This window comes from Diabrotica virgifera, chromosome 3, assembly GCF_917563875.1.
Source record: "Diabrotica virgifera virgifera chromosome 3, PGI_DIABVI_V3a".
Classification (NCBI taxonomy): Eukaryota; Metazoa; Arthropoda; class Insecta; order Coleoptera; family Chrysomelidae; genus Diabrotica; species Diabrotica virgifera.
In genome coordinates this window covers 36,241,673-36,253,056 of record NC_065445.1, presented here as the reverse complement: position 1 = coordinate 36,253,056, position 11,384 = coordinate 36,241,673, and the positions used below count along the sequence as shown (strand labels likewise).

At 31.9% G+C, this 11,384-nt stretch overlaps 1 protein-coding gene across 1 annotated transcript in view; it reads left to right on the top strand.

The window, feature by feature from the left end:
* The window catches only part of LOC114345250 (protein takeout-like), a 40,921-nt gene continuing 29,537 nt past the window's right edge, over nt 1-11,384 (top strand). Inside the window, exons 1-2 of the mRNA XM_028296071.2 lie at nt 1-181; nt 2,408-2,576. Of these exons, the coding sequence (XP_028151872.2) occupies nt 118-181; nt 2,408-2,576 (233 nt within the window). The 5' untranslated portion in view covers nt 1-117. The remainder of the gene's footprint in view (nt 182-2,407; nt 2,577-11,384) is intronic.

Here is an 11,384-nt window from a genome sequence, read left to right as displayed (position 1 = left end):
TATTATTAAATATAATTATTAAATATAAAGTTAAGGTCAAAAATTAAGCTATTTATTGCTTCAAGAATCAAGTGTATCACACCAGTTTTCCCAGTTTGTATCAGTATCTCATTAAAAATGCAATTGTTTTTCTACTTATTTTTATTCGGATCGGTTAATGTGGCAATAGGCAGAAAGTTACGTAAGTTTGAATGATATTTGACATAATTATAATATACATACAGTAGACTCTCTATAACGAACACGGGTATTATAATCCGAGGTTTCGCTTACAACGAGGTACACTAGATGCCCCACGAAATTCCTATTGAACTGTAATACCTCTATAACGAGGCATATTTGATTATAACGAGGAAAAACTAAATCGAGGAATATGTTTCTTTACCTGTTTTTGGCAAGGTCATGGCTATAAATAAATATCCCAACTCCTTGTATACAGGAATGCCCAACATCTGTGTGCGTATAGAGGCTAGTGCCGTAATAAACTTTGCCGCCTGTAATAAACTTCTTCCTTCCTGTTTATCTATCAAGCGATATTGAATATTGTAGGAAATTTACAATTTATGATGGCCAAGTTTCATTGTTGAGGTCGACCATCGACACCTAATAAACTACGTAATGGGCATCAAAACATTTCAGTAGTGGTGGTATGCACAATATTATTGTTGTCTGATCTAACGAGATCCGCTTATAACGAGGCAATTAGTCCGCCATTTCAGTTCTCGTTATAGAAGGAGTCTACTGTATATGTAAATTCATCATCTTTATTGTCACCTTCATATATTTTCCCTTGATTATATCTACCCTTAGTACTTTTTTAATGTTTGTAATCTCGTAGGCTAACATAGAAAAAATTATTTTTTGATAAAAATTTATTTTATTATTCAATAGAGTTACCTTCGAGGGTGATACAACGAATATATCGATCATACAACTTTTCAACGCCATTTTTATAATACAATCTGTCTTTAGCCTCAAAATAAGCCTTAATTTCAGCGATTACCTCTTCATTGGAGCTAATGCCATCATTCCTCCAGCGATAATTCTCTTGAGGTTAGCGAACAGGTGGTAGTCGCTAGGAGCCAAATCTGGTGAATACGGTGTCTGTGGAAGCAATTCGAAGCCCAATTCATGAAGTTGTTTTGCTCTTGTTTTTATTGATTTGTGACACGGTGCGTTATCTTGATTAAATAGCACTTTCATTTTCTTCAAGTGGGGCCGTTTTTTCGCGATTTCGTCCTTCAAACGTCCGAATAATGTTTATCAAGCCAAGCTTTGGCTTCAACAGTATTTTTTTGGCCAAAACTTATGCTTTATTAAGGTACGAAATTCCTTTCTATCCATTTTTTAACCTAACGCAAGTTGTTTCACTCATCTCATAAACTAATAGTTTGACAGCTTCTTTATATACACGCATCTTTTGAAGCATGACTAAAGATCATATGAATTTGATACCAGTAGTACCATCTTACTTACTTACTTTACTCCTCTTGATTCCATTTGGAACATAGGGCCTGTACAGTCCCCTGCATTCATCTCTGTTACTGGCCAGTGCTTTCACCTCTGTCCATGTTAACCCATTGTCTTCTAGCTCTCTGGTAACATTTATTTTTCAGGATGTCATTGGTCTGCCTTGTTTTCTTTTCCAGTTGGTTGGTAATCCAGGGCTTGTTTGGTTATATTATCTTCATTTTTCCTTAATGTGTGTCCAATAAACTTCCATTTGCGTCTATTTATCGTTTTGGCTATCGGCTCTTGATTAGTTTTTCTCCAAAGTTCCTTGTTACTTATCCAATTTGGCCAATATATTTGCAATATTCTTCTAAGGCATCTATTTACATATGTTTGAACCTTTTCTTTGAATTTTTTTCTCTATTTTCCAAGTTTCTGCTCCATATAGAATGCATTTTGGGCTTTAGTTATCCTTCCATTAATTTCCTCTTCTATTCTCTTTCCGTATTTATCTTTATAAGTTTGGTTTTTCTTGTGTTAATCTCTAATCCTATTTTTCTTGCTTCTTTTGTCACCTTTTCTGTTTTTTTCTGCATATGTTGTCTTTTTTCGGACACCAGACATATCATCCGCAAAGTCTAGATCTTCAAGCTGACCGAAAGCATTCCATCTAATTCCTGTTTTATTTTTCGTTGCCTTCTTCATGAGCCGTAGTACCATCTATGTGATTGTAATTTTTTAGAACATGTTTTTTATTGTTCATTACATATCACTTTCATCAAAAAATCAGGGGGCATATGGGACCATTTTTGCTCAGTGTGACAGTTAACGTTTTAAGAATTGTTTTGATAAGTAAACTTTTGCTTCAAATTTTTTAAGAAAATATTAAATGAGTTCACAGGAAGTAGAAAGTCTAAGTTTGGACAGTAGACTTAATGTAATCTTTTGGTTCTAGCCGACTTCTTAGAACCATGTCAACAATCATTGAAAGAAGTTGGACCCTGTATATTGAAAAATGTAGAACTTGTTAGACCTCGACTTCCAAATGGTATTCCAGAATTACTCATTCCAGCAACGAAGCCACTTACATTAGCAGAAGCAACCTTAAAAACAAGCGGATTTGTGTAAGTCAAAGTTGATTTTCCGAAACATAAAATCCATTTTATTATACTTCATCTTCTTCTTTCACTTCATAAGCAATTCTGCTTGTTCATACCTCTGCGAAAGGTTGTCACTCCATATTTTGTGCGGTCGGCTGATACTTCTTCTTCCGATTGGTGATTTATCTCTTGCTATTTTGACCACACGTCTCTCCTTCATTCTGCTTATATAGTTATTCCATTCTTTTTTCTATTTAATGTCCATTCGTTTATACAGTGTAGGTACGTTACATTTTGTTCTAATGTCTTCACTCCTCTTTTGATATCTCATCGTATTTCCCTTATTGTTCTTAATACTCTCATATTTGCCGTTTCATAGTAGGCTTTGTGATGTGGCTGTATTGATTGCCCGATCAAAGAACAATCTGACCCCAAAAAAAAATAAAGGAAGGATGAAAATTTGGTAATAAGTAGTCGAAATTGTCTATTATTATATAAGAAAAAGTTTACAATTCTACATCCCCTCCATTTTTCAAAAATAGAGGGGAAAACCCCCTCTCGAAGGTGAAAAATATACATTCAAAATAAGTCCGGTATTGGATAAAATGACTAATTCTAAGCAACTTTTATTCTATAGAGTTTTTTCCCTAAGTCAATACTTTTCGAGTTATTTGCAAGTGAATATGTTCATTTTTAACAGAAAAAAACATGTTTTTGGACATTTTTTCGGAGATAACTCAAAAAGTATGTATTTCAGCGAAAAAAATATTCTTAGCAAAAATATAGCTTATAAAAAACTGAAAAAAATGGTGTATGCCTGAGGTCTATAGACCCAGTAGAAGCAGAGTTGTAGCTAATGAAAAGTAGGTTCTTCTTCATAAAATTTCAAATCGAATATTTCAATGTGAAATAACCCAACACGGAGCACTTGCCGGGGAAATTCATTTCAACTTTTTTAAAGTGTTTAAAAAAAGGATTATTTTTGATTTAAAAAAAAACAATAAAAATAAGTGAGTTACGCTCAAAATATTGATGGCCCCTTTTATTTATTGGTAAAACAATCGCGAAAATCACCCCCTAATTAGCATCACAAATAAATTTTATCATTACCACTTCACAAGTTGCTTTTCTTATGTATTATTTATATGACCTGTAAGTCTCATCGATTCAAATTACTTATTTTTGAAAAAGCTGTAGTTAAAATGGCTTGAACGAGTAACTAATCACGAGTTTAGGCAAATTTTGAACAGCCATGCCATAATCAATTTTAGTATAACAAGAAATCAAAAAAGGAAACATATTCAGAAAAGCAAAACGTACATTTTATTACTCTTTAAGATTTTTGGTATTACTAATAATTTTTAAGTTAATCCCATGAACAATTCCATTTTTTTTTCAAAATAAAAAAAAATATTTTACTTTAAACCCAATTTTTTTCAAAACTGAGCACTTTAAACCAATGTAACTTATAGATAATATAAACAATACATAAGTAGAGTAACTTGTAAAGCGGTTACGATTAATTTTATTTAGGAAGCTAATTAGGGGGTGATTTTCGCGATATTTGTACCAAAAAATAAAAGAGACCAACAATGTTTGGTGCGTAACTCACTTTTTTTTAATGCTAGAAATTTTTTTAAGAACCAAAAATAAATCTTTTTTTAAACACTTTAAAAAAGTTGTAATGAATTTTCCCCGAAAAGTGCTCTGTTTTTTGGTTATTTCACATTGAAATATTCGATTTGGAATTTGACGAAGAAGAACCTACTTTTCATTAGCTACAACTCTGCTAATACTGAGTCTGCAAACCTCACGCGTACACCATTTTTTTCAATTATTTAAAGGCTATATTTTTACTAAGAATATTTTTTTCGCTAGAGTACTTACTTTTTGAGTTATCTGCGAAAAACCGTCAATAAACATGTTTTTTTTTGTTAAAAATGAACATATCCACTCGCAAATAACTCAAAAAGTATTGACTTAGTGAAAAAACTCTATACAACAGCAGCTGCTTAGAATTAGTCATTTTATCCAATTCCGGGCCTATTTTGAACGTATATTTTTCACCCCGTATTTCCCAATTCTTGTAAAATGGAGTTGATGTAGAATTGTAAACTTTTTCTTATATAATAATAGACAATTTCAACTACCTATTTCCAAATTTTCATCTTTCCTTTATTTTTTTGGAGGTTTTCGTAAAATTTTGGGTTCCTCGATCGGGCTATGAGTCTTGTGTCTGATGCTGTTACACTGGTTTTATAAATTCTTGACATCATCTTGTGTTACTATGACGGTTTCGTCATATATTGTAGGGGAGCACAAGCGGGAATTTTTGCCGTTACTCGAGCTCGTCAGATTATTAAATGGGGAGAAACCTTGTACCGTGAAAATGTACCTCTACCATATATTGGCTCTTAATGCAGGGGAGTTCGTTAAGAGGGGACGAAAAAAAATATATATCCTTAGAAAAACTCGAAATCGTCAGATTAAGATAATGTAAGTTAAGTACACGCAAAACAGTGTATATTTCAAAAATCTGACGATGTGACCGGGGCGTAAGAAAATGGGTGAGTCCCAAAGTTTCACAAGAAAAAAGCACATATTTCGCGAAATTAATGACAGATCGAATAACTAAACAATACGTACTCAATATTTTTCAAAAATATACCGAATGTCACTAAACATGACCCCCACGGGGGTGGGTGGGGGTTACTTTAAAATCTTAAATGGGAGCCTCTATTTTTTTTATTGTAGATTTGGATTCCTTACGTAAAAATAAGAAACTTTTATTCGAGGCATTTTTTCGAATTATGGATAGATGCCGCTATAATCTAAAAAAACGAATATTGGAAATGGAAAATTAAATTAAAAAAATGGAAATTCCCCACTAAAATGGAAAACTTTACTTAACTTTCTTTGGTTTTAGGACCTACTATTTACAACCCAATAGGTCCCCAAAGCGCTCGAGTGACTGTACATTTAGCATACTTTGCTCCCCTACCAATAGTGTTATTAAGACGTCCTGCCAGTTTATTTGTTTTTTGTATTCCAGTTGATTTCTCACTTCCTTGTCCCTGTTTCCGTAGCTGGACAGTAATTCCAAGGTATTCTTTTTCTAGTTCAGAGAAATAAGGAAAAAAATATCCTGTTGGTGACACAACCCCCTTCAAGCCGAAACCAAATTTTTTGAGTAGTATGGACATCTATATTAATAACCTATATGTTTCCTGGAGCTGATTTTGATGATATACATAGTCATAAACAAATGAAGATAAAAAACGGTAAATTTTCGCTAAACGAGTTTTTATAAATATTCATAACTTATGTAAAAATTAACTTAACACGTTATTATTACATGGAATTCTGAGACTTCTGGTGCTTAAATCATACCCTAAATTTCAAAGCAGTTGGTCAAATAGTTTAAAAGGTATTTAATTTGTTTATCCAAAATAAATTTTTTTTGCAACCCTATAAGTCAGAAAATGATGAAGTTACACTAATACTTTGGATAGTTTATGAATGAAGAAGATTTATACTATTATTTTAATTAAAAAAAATGACAAAAAATAATTCTAAATAAGCAAAATTAATTTGCAAAAACATGTGAATTAAAAAAGGGGGCTAACTTCGTCTCTAGTTGTCCTAGGACAATTGTTTTTCTTTCTAAATGTGTATAAAAATTCAGTCTTTCCAAATATGAAATTTACCGTTTTTTGATCTTCATTTGTTTATAACTATGTATATCATCAAAATCGGCTGCAGGAAACATATAGGTTATTAATATAGAAGTCCATACTACTCAAAAAATTTGGTTTCGGCTTGGAGGGAGATGTGTCACGAGGAAAATTTTATATCTCTGGACTATTCCATTATTTGTTCAATACCGATGCCATCAATTTCTATTTTTCTATCTGGTTCTTTACTGATTACAATTGTTTTATTTTTCTGAGATGAAATTGTCATATTGAATTCTTTTGGTCTTATGTTAAAACTGTGAACTAATCTTTGCAGACTATCTTCATCTTAACAGAGTTTTTTACTTCTTTGTTTCCAATGCTGTATCTTCTTAATTTGTTGACGCTTTTGATGATTTCATCCAATATTATATTTAAGAGCATAGGGCTCAAAGAGTACCCTTGACTTATTTCCCTGCCTATACAAATTCAGTTTGAAAATGTGAGTTCTCAGTAAAAGTAAGACAAAAACGATTTTTTTCATTTACTTTTAATAGTTGGTTTAAAAAGGCCTATTTATTTTTATATTTTATGGAAGGCCTTTGGAATCTTTTTCTTCTTAAGGTGCCGTGCATTTCTGCGTAGGCCTCCACCGTCCATTGTCTTGTCAGGTGAGATGCTAGATCTTCTTAAAGTTGTTCTGAAGCTATTTCCTTGTGGCATTTTTATAATTAAGTATTTTCTATGGGAAATAAGCCACAATTTTACTAAAAAATGAATTTATTAACGTTTCGAAGCCCAAATCTTCTTAAATACTTCTTCTTAAAGTTCCCTCTCCTATCGGAGGTTGGATATCATAATGGGCATGGTCACTTTGTTGGCTGCTGCATCAGATTGATGATAATTCGTAAATCTCGTCTGTCTATTTCTCTGTTTTTCAATAATTCTATTAGTTTTTCATGTCGGACTCTGTCGAACGCTTTTTCGAAGTCGATGAAACAGGAATAAATATCCAGGTTCATATCTAAGCATCCAGATGCTAGATAGTCAAGATTAAATAATTCTGTTTTTAGCAGAATTGCGAAGCATTTTATAACTGTGGATTCATGTCCATTGGCGAATATTATGGAGCCATGACATCTTTTTACGTCCCAGCCCCTTCTTTCCCTTGATCTCTCTTTCGAGTATTGGTTGCTGTAAGTTGCTGTCAGTGTATTTTTCTTCTCGTAGGATGTGCCCTAAATATGCAGTCTTCGTACTTTTAACATTACTAAAAAAATTCCATATCCTGTGAAACCGCTCTTCTTAGTACGTCCTTATTTCTAACTCTGTCCGTCCATGATATTTTAGGCATCCGACGCGGGCACCACATTTCAAACACTTTAAGTTTGTTAATGGAACTGGCTTTTAACGTCCATGCTTATATTCCGTCCAAGAGCACAAACCAAAGGTAACACTTTAGCATTTTGTATCGGAGGTTGAAATCTGCATTTCAGCAAGAATTTCTGGCTTGTTCTACTCTGGCCTTTGGAATATAATTTGCGATATGTATTTACAGTCGAGGAACCGAAGCTTTTCACCTCACAATTTTTACAGAATGGATCGATTTGCTTGAAAATTTGAGAGTAAGTAGTGGATAGTCCAGGGATCAAAATCTATATCATGCCGAAAGGCGCTTTTACCATGGGAATGGTTGCCGCCCCATCTCGGGGGTGAAATTTTTTTATTATATTTTGACCACAAAAGTTAATAAAAACGTTCATTCTAAGGAAAAAATGTTCTATAAATTTTTTCGATAAAATTAATAGTTTTCGATTTATTCGTTATCCAAAGTGTTAGTTTTATATCGATAAAATCAATGTTTTTTGATATACGAGTAGGTACTCATTTACGATTCACTCAATTTTTGTCGTAGAAAAAATTTTTCAACCCAAATTCTTGGGAATTAAATAACCTACAATTTCTCTGATACTAATCTTTCTATTCTGAAGAAAATGGTATTTTTTACCAAACTACACAAATTTATACACACGCGCTGGCGTATTTTGTACGCCAGATGTAAGAATTCTACTGCAAATATATGTAAAAGTTTAATTTTTGACCTTGTTTATCTCTCTAACCTATCACTGGAATGTGCTTTACAATTGGTTTTAGTTTCGTTATAATCGGCGTTCTGGGAAGATCGTAATTTACAGTTCATTATTTATTGTTTCCGGTGGTGGACAATATACGCCATGATTATACTAATATAAGTAGTAATATAAGTACATCTTTCAATTGTGTTTCAGTCATTATGGCACAAAATATACTTTTATAAACTATCTTTATAAACAACACTTTTTTTCATGCAAAATGTCACATTTCAAAAAAAATTTTTTTTTAGTAAGTATTTATTTATCATGGAATCAGATTCCAGTTCTAAATCCCAATTTGTCTTACTGAGAAGGACTCCAAGTATTCACTGATGCCGAATAAGGTTTATAACAAACAACTAAGTGTATTTAAAAAAAAATCCTCTGTTTTTAAGTGTATTTTCTTGTGGCGTACAAAGTATGCCACGCGTCTAGTTATGTTATATCTTGATGCGCGGGTAGTTAAAGGTTAACTCCAGTTTTTTAAAACCGAATCATTCGAAGCCAGTCTTTCTATAATCTATTAATAATACATAAATAAAGAAGACTGAATATGGCCATTTACTAAAAACACCGCTAACTTACATTATTGTGCTTCCAATTGAATTTCTCCCTTTTTTTTTTGAAAAAAATATATTGATTTCTTAACCGTAACTTTTTTATTTTTTGTCTTAGAAATTTTGGTAAAAAAGAATTATATAGATTTTTACAAGATCTATAAAAATATTAATATAAAATATTTTTAAAAACCTCAATCGCAAAACGAGGTGACTTTGGATGGGTCAGTAAAGACGGTTTTTGCATGTTATTAAAAGTTATTATTTTTTTAAATTTTCGGGCTTTCAAAAATTTTTGCAAATTAGGTTCTTGAGAATTAAATAAGCTACAATTTCATGTTCAAAAATTTTTTCGTATCTCTGATGCTAATTTTTCTATTTTGAAGAAAATGCTTTTTTTTACCAAACTACAAAAATTCGTTATTCATTGTTAACTCCATTTTTTTAAACTAATCATTCTAAGCCGGTGAAACTTCTAGAACCTATTAATAATACACAAATAAAGAAGACCAAATAAGATCAATGACTAATTTTGATTAGGGTGGTGATTAGGAGGTAGTTTGCGATCACTTTTTCGCTGAAAAAAAAAAAAAAATAGGGACTGATATTCTTTTCATTATAAGTCACTTAATTTTTGAGCTAGAAACTTTTTTTGTATTATAGTAATTGTATTTGTACTATATATATTTAGTCCAGAAAGCCACTGCGCATCCGCTAGGAAAAATATTCTAATTCAGATTTTTTGCACAATCTTACTCGAAAAGGACTCCTTTTAACAAATTTGCATGTTGCCAGGACCAAAAGGTGGTCAAAAATTTTTTAAACGTTTTTTTTTTGTTTTTTCCTAACATTATTTTTTTTTGCATGGAAAAAAGTTTTTTTTTAGGTTTTTTGGATCATTCCAAACAGAAAAGATCTTTAATGACTTTTCTCTAAAAATGATAGTTTTTAACATATAAGCGATTAAAAATTGAAAAATTGCGAAATCGGCCATTTTTAACCCTCAAAAACTATGTGAAAAACTGAAAATTTGAATGTTGCCAAGATAGGTGGATATTCTTTAAACATCGATTGATGAAATCCCGAAGAGTTTTTTGCAATACAATATTCAAAACTCCTTCGTTTTTTAATTGCTAATCAAGCGTGCGCGACACTATTTTCCACCGACAGTATGGTGCAAATGAAAGGAATAAATTCGTTATTTCGTAAACCGGCGACTTAAGGAAAAATCCCGAAACAGGTCGATTTTTATTTTTAAGTTATGATACCGTGGCATATATGATATACTAGTGACGTCATCAGTCTGGGCGTGATGACGTAATCGATGATTTTTTTAAATGAGAATAGGGGTCGTGTGATAGCTCATTGGAAAGGTTCTTCAATTCTCTATTCAGTAATGTAAACACTTACATAATTATTTATACAGGGTGTCCTTCTTCTCTTTTTTTGTCAAATAATTTAATTTAATAAAAAATTTTTGGACACCCTGTATAAATATTTATGTAAATGTTTATATTACTGAATAGAGAATTGAAGAACCTTTCAAACGAGCCAGCACACGATCCCTATTCTCATTTAAAAAAATCATCGATTACGTCATCACGTCCAGATGGATGACGTCACTAGTATACCGTATATGCTACAATATCGTAACTTAAAAATAAAAATCGACCTGTTTCGGGATTTTTCCTTAAAGTCGCCGGTTTACGAGATAACGAATTTATTTCTTTCATTTGCACCATACTGTCGGTGGAAAATAGTGTCGCGCACGCTTGATTAGCAAATAAATAACAAAGGAGTTTTGAATACTGTATTGCAAAAAACTCTTCGGGATTTCATCAATCAATGTTTAAAGAATATCTACCTACCTTGGCAACATTCAAATTTTCAGTTTTTCACATAGTTTTTGAGGGTTAAAAATGGCCGATTTCGCAATTTTTCAATTTTTAATCGCTTATATGTCAAAAACTATCAGTTTTAGAGGAAAGTCACTAAAGACCTTTTCTATTTGGAATGATCCAAAAAACCTAAAAAAAACTTTTTCCATGCAATAAAAATAATTTTAAGAAAAAAACAAAAAAAAAACGTTTAAAAAATTTTTGACCACTTTTTGGTCCTGGCAACATGCAAATTTGTTAAAAGGAGTCCTTTTTGAGTAAGATTGTGTAAAAAATCTGAATTAGAATATTTTTCCTAGCGGATGCGCAGTGGCTTTCTGGACTAATTGTATTTGTAAATTAGTTTAAACAATTTATCCTCGAAAAATGCATAGTTTATCCGTCTTTTGACTTTGAAACTACAATATTTAGCATTTGACGAAGAAGAGCTAACATATAATAAAGTATAACTCGATTACTATTGGCCATAGAGAGAACTAAAAAATACCGTTTTGTTTATTTTTTCAAAAGGTACATTTTTGTTAAGTAAAGTTGTTTCGATAAAACGAAAACTTTTTGAGTAATTAGCATA